This window comes from Seriola aureovittata, chromosome 1 (genome assembly GCF_021018895.1).
Source record: "Seriola aureovittata isolate HTS-2021-v1 ecotype China chromosome 1, ASM2101889v1, whole genome shotgun sequence".
Taxonomy (NCBI): domain Eukaryota; kingdom Metazoa; phylum Chordata; class Actinopteri; order Carangiformes; family Carangidae; genus Seriola; species Seriola aureovittata.
This window is the reverse complement of record NC_079364.1, coordinates 7,520,938-7,541,520: the sequence shown is the minus strand read 5'-3', so window position 1 is coordinate 7,541,520 and position 20,583 is coordinate 7,520,938. Positions and strand designations below refer to the sequence as shown.

General features: G+C 38.8%; 1 protein-coding gene across 5 annotated transcripts in view; it reads right to left on the bottom strand.

The window, feature by feature from the left end:
* Positions 1–18,931, bottom strand: part of cdkl5 (cyclin dependent kinase like 5) — a 42,502-nt gene extending 23,571 nt beyond the window's left edge. For 2 of the 5 annotated variants that reach the window (XM_056378920.1, XM_056378938.1), the window contains exons 1-3: positions 18,615–18,931; positions 16,375–16,774; positions 12,265–12,299 (exon numbers count right to left, since the gene is read on the bottom strand). In XM_056378920.1, coding sequence (XP_056234895.1) covers positions 12,265–12,299; positions 16,375–16,411 — 72 coding nt within the window. In that variant the 5' untranslated portion in view covers positions 16,412–16,774; positions 18,615–18,931. The other 3 variants (XM_056378901.1, XM_056378928.1, XM_056378910.1) reach the window with 3 other exon arrangements.
* Between the last annotated feature and the right edge of the window lie 1,652 nt (positions 18,932–20,583).

The following is a 20,583-nucleotide window of genomic DNA, read 5'->3' as shown; positions in this document are numbered from 1 at the left end:
ACACCAGTGGCGATTGCTCTAAGACTGCAAGGGAAGCTCAGCTTCCCCTAAAATGTCAACAAAATAAGAGGTCAAATATGTAGTGTTGTGTGTACATTTCATTGACTAAATATGCGCTAGAACACGTTCATCTTTTGTTCAGAATCAGCTACTTATCACAGGTAACGGCCACGACTACTTCTCATACATCCCCGCAGCGCCACAGAGCTTTACACAGTGTAGACGCCGAGCGTCTACTGACTTTAATGGGGAAGCATAGAGTGGGTTGTTCCACTGCAGCGAAACTAGACGGTCATTGGATAAATGCTGGGTTTTGTCCCGCCCATCGGACGCTCAGAGTCTCTGGGGGTCTATTGGGCAGTGGGCTGGCCCGGACGCTCGGCTTCTGCATGATGATTGGATGATCTGTCTGAGGCTGAGTCCCTTTTTGATTGACAGCGAAATGAGCGAATCAGCGATCTTGAAGTATAAGCATCCACCGGAGCATTTTTTCAAGTTTTTCATTCCGTTGTTCGGAGTTGATGTGGAGACGTTACTGATCCTCAGCGACTTTGTCTTTGTTAAAAAAGACTAGCGTTGTGTTTGGCGACTCTTTTCTGTCACTCTGCGAATTTACATATAAATAAACAGACACATTTTATGATGTAGGCCGAAAATGAGCTTCCCCTCCTTATAAGACCAGCAGCCACCACTGATGGACACTCTCTACAGGACTGTCTATATGTCCTGAGGAGGCTTGGGCCCTTCAACATCTGTAAGAAACTACAGCTGATGTTTTCTGTCTGTTGTCGCCAGTGTTCAGGCATTTGCACTGCTCTATATCTATCCATTACACGTATGCTTTCATAGAGACAGCTCTATTTCTCTGCACATTACATTACATTTGCATTTTGCACTACCTCTATGACTGGTAACACTGCAGTGCAGTTGATTTTTTCTATTTAATTATTTATGCCTATTTTTATTCTGTTCTTACCTTTTTAGGTTGTGCTTTAGTTTTTTTTTTTATTTCTATATATGGTGGGTAGTGGGTATGTGTCATGTAAGCTACTGCATACCTGAATTTCCCACAAGATGAATAAATCTATCTATTTGCTATCATGACATCGTTTGCCCACCTTGATTAGATGGGAAACCCGTGTACACAACATCAGAGCTGGACCTTGAGGCTTGAGTGGGTGAGGACAGTGATCCAGAGGGAATTATAGCATAAAGACCAGTCTCCATCTGTCCTCTGCTACTCTCATGTCCTTCTATTGTCCTTTTGTTTACGGAGAGTCAGAAAACAGAGTCAGCCTCAGTGTCAAGAAGAGGCCACACGACAAGGAGCCGCACGTCACCGCCAGTGCTTTCACTCACACAAGCCAATTGTTTGACTGCACACAATTTTTAAATACAAAGTTGTGTGTTTAGAGATTTTCACATGAGAGTCCAAGGAAATTAAACAACATGGATTTACAGCTGTAGCAGAACTTAATCTTGATAAGTTTTAGTTTCCAGTGAAGAATCTGAATAACAAACTAAGAGAATTACTGTAATTTACTGCAGGCAAAATAAAAAACACACATACCAGCACCTATACAGCACATGTGACAATTCAAGCTCCGTGGCAGCACCTTGCAATGTGCTGATGATGCTCGTGCTCATGTGTGGTGCTTCTGACCCCCACTGATTTACCTTTTGAGCCACTGTTAAGTCAGCACACCTAAAAATAGCGTCAGGCTTTCCAATTTTCTGCTGATGTCAAGAGCAGGTCCTGATTGTCACATTGCACAAAAGAATAAGGCTTGAATGTTTCACTTTTTCCCACAGAAGCATCAGCCATAGATGGCATAATAAATAGCAGAACACCATATACTGTGTCATAGAAATGTTGATGCAGTTTTTTAACACCCACTTATCTTTTAATATTAATTTATTACAGTAAATAGAGGCCATTATTATTATGCAAAATAGGAAAAGTAGGAATTATTTATAATTGGGCCTCATTAAAGGGGGCAGGTATAGGACCGAATGTTTTTCCTTAAGTGCCTCTTTTTTCCTCCATTTTTCTTGTATGTTTCTATGTAATGATGAATATAGTTGTGAATATGGTGAATAGTTTTCACTCTTTCTTATACTCATGGTCCTGTGCTTAACTCGTGCTCAGTTTCACTCTCAAAAACCCCTTTTTTGACTATTATGATTTTTCTGTTTCCTTCTGGCTCCTCAATTCTTTATTTGTTTCGCTTTTATTTTTTGTATTTTTGTTTTTCATTTTATCACGGTTTTTATGGTTATCTTTTTGTAGCCGTCTTTTGGAATACATGTGCATTCGTATGCATATGTGTGTATGTACAGTATTTATATGCACCTTAAGTATATGTACAAAACTTGCCTGCACAACAGATAAAATGCTAGATATATATTTAAATTGTGTCATAATTAGAGTATGAATTCTGGCCAAAAATGTGTTTTGTCAGGTCACAGTGACCTTTGACCACCAAATGCTAATGAGTTCTTCATTGAGCCCAAGTAAATGTATGTGCCAGATGTAATGAAATTCACTGATATATCGCACAAGAACATGCGTTCACTATGACCTTGAACTTGACTTTTGCCCACTAAAAGTTCATCTTCGTCCAATTATATGGTCACCTTGAGGTCCTCAAGGTGGCCTTTAAATATCATATTCATGAAGCCAAAACCATGTTTTGAGAGATTACAGTGACCTTGACCTTTGACCAACAAAATTAACCAGTTCATCCTTTAGTCCAAGTGAATGTTTGTGCCAAATATGAAGAAATTCCCTTAAGACGTTACTGGGATTTCACGCTTACGAGAATGGAACGGACAAATGTACACATGTACGGATAGACAGATAGACAGACACCCTGAAAACATAAGAAACTCGGTACATGTCCAGTCTGGTCCATACTGGTTCTCTCAATTACACAACAGTGATCCAACTTACAGTACAACCAACTAATGGATTCTCTGTTGCAAACACACAGACACAATGAGGTTTCACTTGAATATCCAATGAAAGACCGCTATAGCTATCAAGTAAAGAGCACCACTGACATAAAGTAAACCTTTCGTAAAAAAAAACAATGATAGAAAATATTTGTTGAGGACCTTTAATCCATGACGTAAGCGAGACTAAGGCTCTGACCAAATCACTCCCTTGTTGACTAATTCACCACTCCCAATATAATAGCCTACTACACAATAGAAAGCAGTAAATTTAGCTTTCAGTGACAGCTGCAGCCTCAAAATGCTAAGAAGATATAGAATTTAACAATGCATCACAAAAATGAGACTTAAATTTCACTGATGAAAACTGGACTAAAATGTCTAAACCTAAAACTAAACCAAAATCAGGTGCCAAATTAACACTGTTGTCAACAGAAAATTCAAGAGAACAAGGAAGCATGAGGCACCAAGTCATAATTTGGAAGTGATGAGTCTTGCAAGAACAAATGTGACAGCGATAAAATGATATACATAGAAAGATGATTTTTTGCATCAATGGTGAAGTTTTTTGAACAATTTCCAGGGCCACTCACTTTTCCAGAAATTTTGCGATATCATTTACTATCAGTGTTAATTGATCTTGATACATAGTGATTTAAAATGGCATAAACCAGGATAAAGGACTTCATCCACATTGCCTGTTAGCTACCACACTAATGACCTTTTGCTCTTCAAATATGAAGTCAAGATTGAAGTTTGCATCTGAAACTGTGGCAAAACCACATTTAAAGCAGAAGCAATTGATCATTTTCATCGCTGATTAGTATCGTCTGTGAATTATTTTTTGAGAACCATGCGGTTGAAAATTAAAAAAAAAAAAAAAGGCTATCAAAAGCAACCAGAGCCCAAGGTGATGGCTTCAAATTACTTGCATTGCTTGATTAACAGTAAACACCACATTTGTATTCCATTTACAAAGACTTAATTAAACAAACGTGAATAAAATTAAACAAAGGTGAGAATCTTTAAACAGCAAATGATTAATGTTTTTACTCAACAAACTGCTCAAACAAATACTCAATTATCAAAGAGTCGCTAATGAATTTTCTGTTGATCAACTACTGGTAATTAATTAACAAGTCATGTCAGAACTACAATACTGCATAGAAATACTGTATAGGAACCAGGAAACACTGGCTAGCGTGTAGGTTGTGCTATTGTCACTCCTAAAACACAAATTCAAGATATCACATAAGCCTCCATACACACACCCACATACGCTAATACAACACTTGCATAAAGTGGCAGAACATTGCACAAGCGCTGGCACACATTCGCTTGACTAATTAAATGTTCCATCAAACACATACTGTACTGGAAAGTATACATAATTTATACAGGAACACACATTTAAATAGCATTTCATTTCTTTGTAGTACAGTCAGTCTCCACTGAATCATCTGGCTGGGTTTTATCCAGGTGCTTGGAGTCTCCAGTCTTATCTTCCTATGATTCCCTCAACGGTTTACAGGTCTGCTGTAGTCTCCTAACAGGGTGACCCATTTACCATCAACATAGTCTCCGTATTCAATACCTCCCCCTGCATCTCCTCCTCTCCATCACACACACACTCACATGTTACTTCACTCTCTCTCTCTCCCTCTCTCCCTTTGCCACCCTTTTCTCTTTTGCCCTGCTTCCAGCTGAGAAAAGTAAAAATAACTGCTCTCTTGCAGCAAAGCTAAAAAGCCATGGTCTGAGTTTCTGGCTCTACATGTGAAAATGAATCCCCTATACTGTTATATAAGTGGGAAACGTGTCATGTGTCACTTCTTAGTAACTTCAAGCCAAGGAAAGGATACTTGAAATGTGTAAGCTTTGTGTTAAGATGGGAGCTTTGTTGTTGTCTCCAGCATGAAGACGTTATGAATTCAAATGTTCAAAGCTAAGTTATGGAGGCACTTGTTGACACAGTGTTTATGGTGGTATTTCTATGTGTCCCAATGGAACACTTTCAACACAGTGGGCTTGAAAGCCTCAATGCTTCAAAAGGCTTCATCAATCCATCGCTAATGGCTTTCACAGTCACCAGATCTCAACCCAACTGAGCACCAATGTGAGATCTTAGAAAGTGCTCTCTACTACCATCATCAAAACACCAAATGAGGTGATATCTTTTGGAAGAATGGTGTTCATTTCTCCAGTAGATTTGTAAATTCAATGCTAAGGCACACTGAAGCTGCTCTAGAGGCTCAAGGTGGAACAACACCTTACTAAGACACAACAGATAATGTGAGAATCACCTATTGTAATTTAAAGATAAATGCAGACCACTTTACCAGAATGCTTTAACCACATTAAAAGTTCTTTGGTTGGAGGTGTTTAATTAGAATAGTCCTTTACATATTTATTTTTGCTCTAGTTGGCAAACTCAAAAGAGAGCTGTTTATTTAACTTTACAGTAAAGTAAGGTCACGTAAGAGATCTGTCCAATTTGGAATATATTCAGATTTTTTTAAATCATATTTCATTTAGATGTGTCATATATTTAACTGATTGAGTAGCCCTACAGCCTCTGCTTGCATCTTTCATGCAGTAGCTGAACAACATGACGTATCTCCTGGAGACAGAATAGAGGTCCTAATCAATAACTAGAAGATTCTGTCTCGCCTGCTCAGTCTTTCTCACTCGCTCGCTTTCTCTCTCACCAAAATAACCCATATTAGCTATTGCATACAAATAACAATCAGCAAGCCAAGTAAAGTGTTTAGACAGATTAGTCATCTGTGCAGGTAGCCATGGTTAGCTCTGCAAACAAGCACACATGAAGAGATTCTGACTCCCGTCTGTCCCAAATTATATTTCTGACAATAACACAGCAAGTAAAATGTGCATGCAATGGATATTTGTTCCTGTCTAAACTTGTGTTGATAGAGAAATGCAGCACATCACTGTTGCTAACAAAGACCTTAATCAGAGCACAGACACTTAAGTCTTCCCCACACAACAGGCAGAGGGAATGGGAAATGTGCCAGCCAATCTCCACATTCACTGTCTCATGCATTCTGTATTTTAACATGTCCAATAATGCAGATTGTGTTTTAGTTTAGCCTTTATCTGCTTCTGTTAGGCTACAGCTTCCTCCCTAACCATCATATGCTTACCATGTCATTTTGTTCATGGCTCCAGAATGCAAGCATTTGCATATTTAGAATTTCACTCATTGTATATAATTTATGCCTCTTTTAAAATTTTCATGAAGTGTAGCTTTGAAAGAACATGCACAAATGGAACATACAGGAAAAGGGACCACAGGACAAACACCAAGCACTCAGAGTAATGAACAAATCTGTTTTAAATTTAGAAACGCAAACTCGTACTGGTTTAACCCCAGTTTAGTTTAATTTCCTCTTCATCTCTCACACAGTGTTGTTAGTATTAACCTACATTTGTTTGCTATTTAGCACAGGCTCTTTGAACTTCATTTTACATTTCATTTCCACATAAAATTGGGTACAATAAGGAAAACAATAATGTTGACCAAAAAATAAATAAGATTTTCTATTTTTTTATGTAAATCCTGTCAGAAACACATTAGAATAGCAGCAGCATTAAACATTTAAAAATGCCTTTCCATCCCTAACTGTACGCTCTCTTCTCTTCTTGATTATGCTGCGACTTTCACTCCTCCTACAGTAGTCCTCTCTCGCTCTGTGTGCAGAGTTAGGTGTTTTTCCACAAACGCATTATTTTATAAATGTACTGACAGAAGGAACAAAATTGTACTAAATATCAAACCAGAACATGTTGCTCTATCCACACAGATGAGTTGTTTTTTTTTTACTACAGAACAGTTCAATTAATGTAGTTCACTGTGGCTCAGTTTGATCAGTTCAGTAGCGTTAACGTGATTCCATGATTCATTAATGAGAATTCTATTCTATGTATATGTACAATCTATAGATGAGTGAAGATATAGAGTGTGGGTCTATCTGCAAAATAAGACTCAAAGTTTTATTAATCTATTAAACTTTTTAATACAAAGTTAATCATTGTTAATAGGGTTGAACGATATGAAAAAAAAATCATATTGCGATTACTTTGGCAGATATTGTGATTGCATGATTTCAGTTGAAATGGAAATTTTTGCATTTCATTTTTACTGAAAAAATATGATAAAATATATGATAATGATGCAATTTTTTGTTGGGGTCTTGTACCAAACAATCATGTTCCTTTTAGGTCTGGAGAATATGATCTCTAGACTGGGGCATCTCTGTGCCACCACAATGATTTATGATGAGACACATTTCACCTTTATCAGAAATTTGCAGCACCGAGTTGCAAATCTTAATGTTGAACGTGTCATCAAAATGTTAATTGACAACTTATTTAATTTGCTCTTGCAATATAAAAAAAAATGGTTACTTTTAAAGTTCCAGGATGATTTACTTGCCTGACGCCAGGAACACACCGGCTGAGTTGCATGTGAGTGACGGCTGCTTTACTGACCTGCTGCGGCTCGCACGAATGTTCACACCGGCTGTGTGTCTGCTGCGTCGCTGCTATTGCCAGCTCTATCTTGCTACATAGAGTTTGCAGGTTTTTGGAATTTTGTATTTCTTTTCCTGATTTATGTCTGACAGAAAAATTCACTAAAATGCCACTGTCTCCACATACAGCTGCTAAAATGGTTAAAAAATATACTTATATTTTTTCATGTCTGTGACATATTCAGACACTATTCTTTTTTCCCATAGACAGTGTTGCTCTTTGCAAGTAATGGAATGAAGTTTGATGCTGAATGCAACGTTTTGTCTAGACTGGTAAGTAAAAAGCTTTTAATGCTAACGTTGGCAATGTAGCAATAACAAAACTTACACATAGCTCCTTTAAATCAATTCACTTTTAAATTGTTGTTCATTTATGTGTGAAAATTGCAACTATGGTGTTGTGATTTGTTCTCATCTGTAACGATGAAGCATGTTGAATTCGTTCTGGTTCATCCTTCTGATCGGGCTCTTCTCCTGGGCTCTTTGTAGTGGAATGTCATTCGCGAATGATTTGTTCAAATCTTTAGGGTGAACAATCTGAATTAAGTCACTTCCTGTTCCCAATCTGTTCATTTTTCAGTTCAGTTGAGCTCTCAGTCAGTGGCGGGGAAACGTGTAGGGATACACTCGCTAAGTGAGCGAATTCAAATCATTGAATGTGATTGGTTCGCAGGGATACACTCACTCACTGAGGGACACTCGACTCAGTCAGTCAGTGAGTGAGAGTATTCCTCTACCTAGTTCAATTGATGCAAACGAATGTGATTGTTCGTAGAGATACACTTACTCCCTCAGCGAGTGATTCAGGTAATTTCGTTTGCAGTCCAAGTCTAGGTATGTCCTTTGTTGATTCCGGGGGGAAATTACTTTGGCACAGCAGCAATAGAACAACACATCACAAAACGCCATGAGAAACAAGAAGCAATAGAACAAATTATGAGTGAGTGATAAATGCAGAACAAAAAAAATTGTGTCAGAACAAATATATATGAATGTCAACAAAACTATGAATAGCATTAAAAAGTATGAATTACAGCAATAAATATAAATAACAACTAAATATACATGTCAGCAGAATATGTGCATAGCTACAATTAGGATGAATAGCAGAGCAAAAAATGACAAAAACTGAAAAAATAATACCAATCCAGTACTAAATAACTGTTCGTAGTCCTCAGACAGGGCAAAACAAAACTTTTAATATACAGGCTTCTAGATCAAGTAGCCTACTGAACTTAATATGATTTTATATTAGGCGGTTCTGGCTGAAGATTATGTCAGCTCCTTTCACTGGGGCGAGGAGGAAATGGTGAGCCGGTGACTATCACTCACTGAAACTGTCTCAAGAGTGAGTGTGACAAATCAGGCCCAGCAAGTTCAAGAGTCATCAGTTAAAAAGACTTACAGGTCATTAATAACCGGCGTTCATCCCTAATATTCAGTGAGGAAACTTTTAAAACATTAAGAATTATAAAGGGAGTTTGCCGTGTTTGTCAAAACGACAGCACATCCGGTTCTGGAAGCCAGGGATCATGAGTCGGAGCTCTGGTCAAGCTCCGAAGTGAATTAATCTTTCAAACAAATCTATTTAATGAACTGATTCTAGTGATTTGGAATTTGTCAGACACAGAGTTGAAATTATTAAAACTGGTGGCCACTGATAAACTGAGTTATTTAGGATCTTGAGCCAAAAAGCCCCCTGATTTCTTACTTTTCTTTGATTAATCACTATTTCTGTGTGCCGTAAACGGTTTATTTTTGACCGCTGATATTCTAATTTACTTAATATATTTCATCAAGCAATATGAGGATTAATCAATTTCATATGTAAACTGTGTCATACCCAGTTCTATGATAAATTATGACAGAGACTGATTGTTGATGATGATGATGATGATGTTGATCACCTTTGCAGTAACTGCTGCTCTTAGTGAGATTAAACTCTTAGTTAACACCACTTTATTAATGAAGGCCTGAATACAGGTGCTAATAACAGCTGCAGTAATCTGTCCTTAACCCCATTCCTGTATGATCAAGGCAGGACATCAGATTGGTGTTGATGGAAAATGCCAAGATGAGCAAACTGAATATATCCAAAAATCTAAATGAAAAGAAAAATGGAAAACCCTACACCCAAAACAAACTGATCAGTGATGATTTGTTCAAATTCACAGTGTATAAGTTCAACCAGCCATGTCATGTTCTCTAGTACAGTGTGCTGGCCTGCATGCCCTGTTGCCCTGAAGACTCCTGCCCTTCTCTAGCTAATGGATAATGGAGAGAACCAGAGAGCTGTATTGAACGAGTATGACACAAAACCATTTGAAGTAATGTGTGGAAAATCGTCAGAGGTGAGCCTGTTGGGTAACTTTACAACTACCTTACAGTAACATTAGAATGGCACTCTAGTTAAGCGGCGGAGGTAACGCAAATGGACAAAACAACATTAATTCAAAAACATATTTCAGGATTATGCTACATGGGTTGTGTTAGATATATTCTTGTTTTTCCAATCATTCAATTTTAGTCTGACAGCCCTACTTTGATATGACCATTATAGCTTATTGTGGTTAATTTCAGCAAACTTTATATAGCCCTGGCTATGTCTGTGTGACTGACTGTTTGCTCACTTTGACTCTACTTGTGCTACTGTTACACTAAGTTTTAGCATTTATAATTTATAATTTTTTTTTTCCACTTAGCAACTTCGAACACCACAGGTCGGGAACATTGCTTTGATCAATAAACACACTGCAGAGAAACAGCAAGTGAGTTCAGATACGGGATAAAGCAATACATGAGCTGGGAAACATGTAGTCACGTATGGAAAGCTCTGCTGGATGAGTCACACCAGCAGGCCTTGCTTTCATGCATACCAAGTACATTAATGGCATAAATTTAAATACTTTGTCGAAGAACTACCATTGGAACCCACATTATACATCAGTCTTCGTCAGTTAAAATTCAGATTCATGCATACAATGTGACGTACAGACGGGTGGTATATTTATGGAAAAACCAACATAAAGTGTTTTAATAAAGTGTTGGGCCTCCACGTGCTGCCAGAACAGCTTCAGTGTGCCTTGGTATTGATTCAACAAGTGTCTGAACTCTACTGGAGGGATGAACACCATTCATCCAAAACATATTTCCTGATTTGGTTTTTTGATGATTGTGGTGGAGAGTGATGTCTTACACATAGGTCCAAAATCTGCTATAGGTGTTCATTTGGGTTGAGATCTGATGAGACGCAAAGGTCATAGCATATGATTCACACCATTTTCATGCTCATTAAACCAGTCAGCGACCCTTTCTGCCTTGTGGATGGAGGCATTGTCATCCTGGAAGACCACTCCCATCAGGATAGAAATGATGCAGCATAGAATAGAGTTGATACAACTTTGTATTGATTAATTAGAGCATAGGTGGACAGCAAATTAACCCCAACAGCATAACAGAGCCACCGGATCCACTCAGTGTAGGGGTCAAGCATTCAGGTACATCACACATGCACTCGCCCACTTGTTGAGAATATGGTGAAGGATGACTCATCTGACCATATCACTTTTTTCCACATCTCTATAGACCAATGTCTATATGGTTTTTTGCACCACTGAACTCTCAAATCTGCATTCATATTTGTCATGAGGGGTTTATGCACCCCAACCCCTCTTTAACACAGTCTGATCACATCCTGCGTTGACATTCTCAGTCACCGAGGAAGAGTTGCTCTTTGGTTCTTCCTTACATATCCCACTAATGCACAAGAATCACAATCATCGGATTCCCTGTTGACCACAATTTCCGACCTCTTTTCCCAACATCTTTCCCATAGATCTAAACGTAGATGTCACTTTAGTCACTGTCCCTATTGAAACATGAGCCAGCTTCTGTGCCATTATGCCATTAATTCCAATGGCTTGTGCTGCACCATGACGGTTCGTTTCTGTGAAGAACACCTGCGCAGCCAATAGAAACGAGGCATCCAGCCAGGCAGGGAAAGTAAACAGAAAGTAGACTTGAACCTGTTACTGTGGAAACGGAGCTCCTTCACAAGCCTAAATTCCCCACAGCCTCTTCCTTGCTGCTCCCCTTCTTCTTATTATTAGCAGAGTGCTATCGCTTGCTTCTTAGCATGGGAAAAAATACAATATTTTTGTTGCTGGCAGTGATAGACTCTAAACAGGCGGGAGATTCCCTCTTCCTAGTGACGACGGTTGGAAAACTCCTCCTATATTTGCTCTGCCCTCCACAAATCCTCCAAGCAGTGTGCTGACCTGAGCAGCGCAAATCGCGTTCTGTCTGAAAGCCCCACAAATTGGCCACACTCTGATCCGGAACTACTGCACTGTGTATAACTACCTCATACAACCAGGTGACAAATAACCCAAACTAAAACTTTAATGTTGTATTTATCCCTCTTATTATGGTAGAAAGCTGCAAAACACCATTGCTGAAGCCATTCACCATCAATTAAAAAATGCTGGTGACAGTATGGAAGGAAACTGGTTGTATGATTTCTTTGTAGCAAATTTCTTTGTCATTGTATTTTTCTGAGGTATGAAGTGCTAAATCAACTAGAAGCTCAATCAGACCTTCGTTTTGTTTAATTGTCTGCATATTTACGATTCCATCCATTCCATCTCTCAATTAAAATACACCAGAACACAAAAACTTTGTATCACAATAATGCAAACCAGAATTATTTTCATAAAAATGACAGTCGGATCATCAGAAATGAGAAATGCTGTCTTACCTTGTGCCTGCACTTGAGCACCACTCCATATGCTCCTGGACAGGGAGAGATCAAGAGAAACAAACAAAAATATCAATAAAGTGAGCCTGAGATGTGTTGTTAACTTTCAACATCTTAATTATGTTTTGGCCTCCCAAACCTTAGACAAACATGGTCATAAAAAATAAGTGCAGTAGGTGAGAGCCACCAGAGAAACAGCAGTTAATAGGTGAGGGGGAGGCATATGTACTCTCCCACACACTCAATGCACACGTATACTTATACCTTTGATATCTAAAACCACACACACACACACACACACACACACACACACACACAGTGTCCCTATAGCTTTCTGTCTTTGTTAAGCACGTCATGTTCTTAGTTGATCATCCATATTTCAGATCTCAGGTCTGTTTTTCAGGCTTGTTGGCCAGACAAGAGCATTGGTTGTGGTAAAAAAAAAAATTCCATATCTTTCCAAACTGCTTTTGTTGCCATTCAAATCACATATGCAACATACTAAGGTTAGCAAAAGGCTGCTAATCTTATACACTCTGTGTTCACTCCCTTTTGTGCCTGTTCCAGGTTAAACTGTTCATTCAACTGGGGAACAAGGCAAGAGCAAACAAATCGTCTCACATGTATAAAACCTGTCTCCACTGGCCTGTATCCTCCTTTTTTTCACCTAATGCATGATCTTACCAGGTTAGCCCTGCTACTGTAATATTGGCAACATTATAACAAGGTAATAATATGCATTATTCCCCACAATTGGTCAAAATCCGAGATGTTGTGCGTAAATAAGGAGTCATTGTTCCTTCCCCAGTTTTATCATGTTACTAATTTACAAATGAAAATCATTGTCAGGACCAAGCGGCAACCAAATAAAGTCAACAAAGTGCAGACAACTGCAGTTCCTAAAATGACCACTTGAGGCTGGCTCCAAAAGTGAGTAAATCTCCATAGACTCCCATGTTAAAATGTCCAACTTTACAGCAGAAATAGAGATGTTTACATAAAACAAATTTGGTTTCATAGCTAATTTTCCCTTCATGACAACTGTACAGAGGGTGAATTTTTATGTAACTCATCCATTTGAATTTTCATCCAGGCTTAAAGTTATGCATAATGGAGGCCATGCTGCTTTGAGTGACAGATGGCTGATGTATATGAAGAAATGTTACTCGTGACATTTCTATGGTTGAATAGAAATGGCAATAGCTCAGTTGAAATATTTACTTTGGATATAGCGGTCATGTTTGGAGGCTAGAATCCATCTGTTTTTCTTGCAGTGCATTTTAGCTGTAACTTTTTTGTTGTGCTGTGATTTAAAGGTTTTTACAACTTGTGTCTTCAGGAGAGCGGAGGTCACACCCTTTCTCCTCTGTTGTACTGGCATCTGTAACTAAATGGCTTTTACTTTGGAAGGTGTTTTCATTGTTTTCTATGAAAAGCTGAAACAAGATAAAACAACAATGTTTTTTTGATATGGACAGAAAACTGCAGGAATGTAATTCAGCTTTTCAGTGAGACTGATGAAACAAATGCTCTGTGATAAAACTTGCGCCGTGACAGTGTTGTGAAAAAGAATGAGCTATTTTAGACACTCAGGGGGCTTTTTCGTAAAGGTGATTTGCACCACGCAGATCACAAATGGCTGCAGCATTTTTCTATGCACGCAAATTGCAGATTAATTTGTGAGTCCTCCTGTGCAGAGCTCTCACATGCTTTTGCATGGGTTACAAGTATGTTTGTTTTGATTTTTGGAATGTGTCAAAACTATTGTGAGAGAAAATGACCCCACATTGCAAATTGCAGCCTGGCTGTTGTAAATTTGGTGAAATGGGCTCCAGAGTTCCAGAGGGAAACATGTTTACAGTATTTTCTCTATAGTTAGGGGAATGGCCGCAGTTGGAGCTTCGATGACTTGGATGGACATCCTTCTGGTTGAATTATAAGTCTAAACCTGAGCAACTGCATCAGAAATTATATTTATTAGATATTAAATATCTGTTTCTTTGATAATAACTTTGAGGTAGACTGTGTATATACAAAATGAAGACAGAAGTCAACTATCTTCAGCCTCAGCTCAACTAAGTGTGAGCTGAAGATAAATTGGTGGAAACTGGAAAATGCAGTCAGTGGTTTAAATCAGATAACTGTTTGGATTCTAGGTCAATTCTGAAAGAATTCAGCAACCATGATACAGTCTTTTGTTCCTATTTGCAGCAACAAAGTGTTCTGGGTTCGTTCTGAAGCTGACGGGTCTCCTCTTCATAGCACTGGTGGCTGCGGCTCACAAGAACTGAGGTATTTGGAGTCATTTGCCAAGTCAAACAGACAAAAACATAATTTCTTAATTTCTTATGGAGAAAATCCCCCATCATGCAACTGCAGTTCTTTGTGTATCTAACTTTTTGATTAATGTGTGCTGACAAGCACTGATGTAGATCACAGTTAGTGAGAATTATCAACAGTACAATAAACACTTGGTTGCTCTGTCTTCTCACATTAGAGTGAAGGCAGGGATGAATGTCAGTACAACTCACTGAAATCAGCCATAAACAATGCTGCTGACTGACTGAAGTAGAAGAAGAAATCATGGCTGCACGGTTTAATGTATGAAGGACCTTTGTGTAGAATATCTGAGAGTCATTTGCAGTTGGACTTAAATTTTTACCCTCATTTATTTCACTCTCAGTGAAATACAACACACACACAAACATGGAAACGTAACACAAACAAAAATGAGGCTGATGCTCATGACCTCATTTTAGATATTTACTGTAAAGGTAAAGGTTGAAGGTTTCACTGTGAGGGGAATAATATTGTGGGGAAATACTGAATAATTTTATTTGTTTAACTTGTCATTGTCTTAAAAGTAAAAGTCTGACTGAAAAAATAGATATAGGCCTAACAAAAAGCAAAACTGTCATCACTGTCCAGTGAAAACAAGTATCTACAGATATGAGTAGTTTCATATTTTCAGATAAATCATCCAAACTAAGTGATCAATCAGCAGGATGACATCATTTATCAGTGCCTTACTTAAGACTTATAAGACTTCACATTTGTTTTCTAACCTGCTACTGCTATGGACTCATGTTTGGTTAGTTTTAGGCAGAAATATTTGGTTACGTTTAGGGAAAGATTGTTGTCAGGATTAAAAGAAAACTGTATTGGCTGTTAGCCGAAGATGTGAAATGAGCAGCGGCGTTTCGTTTTAAAGTCACATGCGTGTACCTGTGCTTGGACAGCTCTCATGGTGAATTTACCACAGTGTGCATTTCCACGGCACTAATTCTTGTCCAACTACTTCTCTTTTTTTTTTAAACACAAACACTGGTTTTAATTCAGTCTCTTCTTCTGTGTTGTTTTTCCAAGCATGGTTTAGTTACAGTCCGACACTTCCTGCAGATTAAAAGCCTCAGCAGGATGGGGATGGATCATGCCCTTTGAGCCGCTGGAAGGTTTTCAGTGTGAAACACCAATCCTGAAATTGTTGAATTTCACTGACAGTAATTTAACCATGGTTGAGAAAAATGCAAAATGGAAGCAAGTGGAAATAGTAAGAGAATATAGTTTGTATTTCTGTTAGAGAAGCAGAGGCTGGTGAGTATTATATGGGAGCAGATCAGGGAGACTTGTTACTAAAATCTGATAGGATATACTTATAAAGCTGGGAAATGTAGGAGTAAATATCTTTCTTATACAAGCCTGTTTCAGAAAACAGCCTGTGTTTCTCTGCAGTTGCGGTAAATAAAAGCTCTGGAAACTACTTGAGAATATATGGTAAACAAATGCCTCTGTCATTTTCCATGTGAGGACAGTCTGGAAGGATTACATGCTAATCTATGACAAACTTCTCCAACCTCTCATGCTCACACACCCCATTCCAAACCTTCTGTACTGGACATGTTGGAGATACAAGACCTGACCACAGTGATGTGTGCATGACAACTGTACAATGTAAACTGAACCATAGGCTGGTAAAACACCCAGATTCAGACAAATATTATGACCTCAGTGGCCCTGATCACCAGGATCAGAACTGTAGGATAACAACTGTACGTACAGGCCTTGCGTTCTACAAACATGCACTGAAATCTTCTGTGTAAAACCACCCACCTTCTCCCACAATGCCAAGGACTTCAAACTTATTCATCACATCACCAAGGGTGGGGACTCCTCCAGCAGGTGAAATGTGCTGCTCGGGTTTTAGCGAGGAGACTCCTGCTTTGACCGACGGCTGATGGATAGAACTGTAGAGTCCAGGAGAAACGTGGCAAGCGTCTGACCACACCCCATCTTCACTCCTCTTCTCCTTCTCCTTCTTCTTCTTCAGCTTCTCTCTTCCTCACTCTACAGCTCTCTTCCAGCCTTGCGTTTTTTGTTTTGTGTGTTAAATGTCACTTTCTTTTATTTATGGATCTGACTCAAGTTGCTTCAGTTGTCTTCAAACTCCCTCTATTCCATGTCTTGAGGTTTCACGTTTCGTGTTTCTATCCAAACCTCCGCACAGCCGTACCTGGAAGATCAGAAACAAAATAGAAAGCAAGGAGTTAAAATATTCTGTCGAAGGGTCACTCCAAGGTCCAACTTCCCATCATTCCTTACACAGGCGGTAGCATGCTGGTGCTACTCCTGGAACAGATGGTGGCTAACTAGGACAAGTAGCCTAGATGTACAAGACGGCAGCATTTCCTTGAGGACACATTTAAATCATGGATGACTTAAGCCTGACTTCCACACACTCACCCTCCCTTCTGTTCCAATCAGCCCCACATTCAACCTGGAGGATGCTGCAAGGATGACGGTCAGCAGTGAATACAGTCTATAATAACTGGCAGCAGTATTTAAGCCATGTCTGATTTACACAGATTTAACTTTGGTCCAGACTGGAATATCTCTGCAACAATTGGATGCCATAAAATTTTGACAGTCCTCAGAGGATCAATCTTACTGGTGATCCCCTGATTTTTTCCTCTAATGACAACGTTTTTGTTTTTTCACAACTATTTGATGGTTTTCCATGAAATTTGGTACAAACAGACATCCGTGTGGTCATCCCCTGAGATCAAAATGATGCATATTCTACATTTACACACACTTATTATTTTGTTTTAGGAAGAAAACAAACAAAAAAAGGCTCAGAACAATTATATCCAAAGGCTTAGATCTCCTCCTGTCTCACATCCAAAAACTGACCACGATTATTAAATGCCTCTTTTGTAATGTGAATGCTGTTGGAGTGGAACCATCAAAGCTTCTCACAATATCAGTCCAACTTCATTTGTATAACACTTGATTTATTCAGCAGTGCAAAAACACTTTAATGTTGATTTGGCTCATGTGCCTGTGTGGGCGTTTTCCTATGCAGTGTGCACTCCACACAGCGAAGTCTTTCCAGGGGAAGAGATAAGGTGGATGTTGAGGCCATCCATGGCTAGTCATTTAAGGATATGGTGCTGCCACTGGGGAGTGATTACACCCTTGATGTATCTTATCTGAATAAGCAAATAGACCCTAAAAACCTGCAACTGGAGAAAACCAGGATGCGTTATTTCCTATTCTGAAGGAAAAATGTTCCTGAAAAATGGATCCAGCAGAGAGTCTGTTTATTGATAAGCTGCTGCTTCTCCTTGCAGCCATCAGACAGACAGCTGCTAAATGGAAACAAGGTGCAAAAAGCACCGTGAAAAGTCCTCAAAATATTGATAGGATGGAGTGAAACATTCATCTAGCAACAAACGCCTGTTGGTGTCTGCATGCACAGAAAGCCACGGGAATGAGTGAGTTTGGGAGTGTGAATTTAATAGGCAGGTGCGTGCGTCCGCGTGCACGAGTGTATGTGTGTGCGCGTGTACATGAGGTGAGAGAAAGAGAGAGAGAAAGAGAGAGAGGGTAGTAATGCTGCTCTCTCTGCATCGAAACTGCGTCTCTCTCATCGCTGCGTTGCGGAGCGCACCACCATTCCATCGCTGTCCACGCGTTTCTCAGCCTACACAGCAACCAGTGCATACATTATAACGTAGTTCACGGACCATGTTCACGACAGTGTTGCACAACAACATCCACAAATAGCGTTTACCCATAAACCCACATTTAGACATAATTTCACGCACGCGAAAAACATAAAAGATAAAAGAAAAAAAAAATCCATCGTAGCCCTTCAACCATTAAACCAACGAACCGCTTGTTACCTGCAGATGTGATGTGTCGCCTGTGTGAGGTGAGAACGGTCAATCTGTGAAGCACAGAGCACCATGCCCATGAAAATGATGATGTGGGAAGACGAAGAAACATCATGTGGAGTGACAGAGGAGGGGAGGCCTGCGCGTCGTGACACGATCAAATATCCTACTCACTTATTCTCCGGATGGATATGAGACCAAATCCGCAGGCATAACGCCGATGAGGGGTATCCATGTACCGTCAACAGTTCTTCAGAGGCTCCGTGTTCGTAGCCTCAGCATCAGCTGCTTATAGCAGCAAAATCGTCATTCTTCTGAGCGACGCTGCGGACAGCCAATAGGAGCGCGGACGTCGGCGCGTTCCGGCAGTGGTTTTTATACCCACTGTGAGGTGCGATGAAATAAAACTTGGATGGAAAAGGAATCCAGCTCGTAATTTGTTAAATCTTAAACATGCCGGGTATCAATCTTCCTCCAATAACACACAGACTTTACACTGTCAGTTCCTGATAGTGTTGTGTGTCCCCCCCCACCACCTTTAGTGATGTGTCCCTGATTAAAAAATCTTCCTACAGCTTGTCTTCACTCTCTGCCACCTACACCTCCCCTTCATGACTTCATTAATTGGCGAAATCAGTGTGAATTCACTGGATTTTCAGACACTAGGTCTTTTTCATAATGAGAAGGTGTTTTTTTTTTTTTAATTTATTTTAATTTTGTAAATGAAATGCTGCAGCCACAGCCTTCTCCCAGAGGCCATGTGTGCTGTGTTTGACCTCCACACCATCCTTTTGGCTCTTTGTTGTCACTGCAACAACATTATCATACAGTTGTCAAGAAAATAAGAAAATAAAAAATGCCATTACAATGATTATGTTAAACTGCTTTAACCTCTGACAAGAATGTTTCATGTATTCAGATGAACTAATACTTTATTTTCACTGTCCAACCGCCAGTGATGGAGGACCATTTCTAAAGTAAAGTAAATAAATACTCCATTACAACTACAGGCTAAAGGTCCAATATTACTACTGTATGTAGCCTATGAACCTACATAACTAACAGAACAATGTGCTTTTCAAAATAAAAATAGCCTTTTCAAAAGGGCCCTTTTCATAATGTTATTAACTGGATACTGGATTGCTGCATATAAGAATCTTTTTTATTGATGTAGCTGACGTGACATGTAAATAATATAAGTACTTTATAAACTGTTGGATAGAATAAGCTTCAACAATGCATCATAATTTCTTAGATGATCATTTATTGTTTTGAAATGTTAACTATTTCCAAAGTGGCATTTGTGATGCGACAGTGTAGCCTAACTCATCAGTACGTGTTACTCTACGGCCAGAGTCCTTGTCAAAGAAGAAAAAACGTTCTCAACTAAATTTGATGCCAAATTTTTTATTTATAAAATACTGTTGGAAGAGGTTCTCATGTATGTGGAGTTATTGAGCAATCCACTCAGAACATTTCCTGATCATTCAATGGTTATCTTTTAATAATAATCAGCAGTAACTAAATACATTTAGTCAAGTTCTGTACTTCAGACAAATTTCAAATTTCTAATATTCTACTTGATACTTTTACTTCATTACATTTCAGAGGGAAACACTGCACTCTTCACTCCTCTATATTACACTACCGGTCACTTCAGACACAAAACATATTATAAGTTTAAAATAAAATAGGACTGACTTTACTGATGCCAGAGAACTTAAGTTTATTCATTTAGTTAGTTTATTTGACAGAGACAGGGCACACTGATCAAACTGTGACTGAGGAAAAGTTTAAAAGGCTTTTATCTGTCCTCCCTGTTTAGAGGTTTAAAAGCCCTAAAAGTAAAGTAAACCAACATTTCTTACAAAATTCATAAACAGCAGATTATAAATGTACACAAAATAGTACAATATACATCCACCAACAAACACATGGTTACAATCCATAAAGGTAATGAGATATGATGCACCTTTACAGATCAAACTATGCAATGGGCTACATTTATATGCATCAATATAATAATCACTCTAAGAAGCACCATATATGCATGATGAGTAGGCTACAATTTGCTGATAATACTTCTTACTTAGGTAAAAGCTTTAATGTAGCACAATATTTATACACTATTTGTACTTTTATG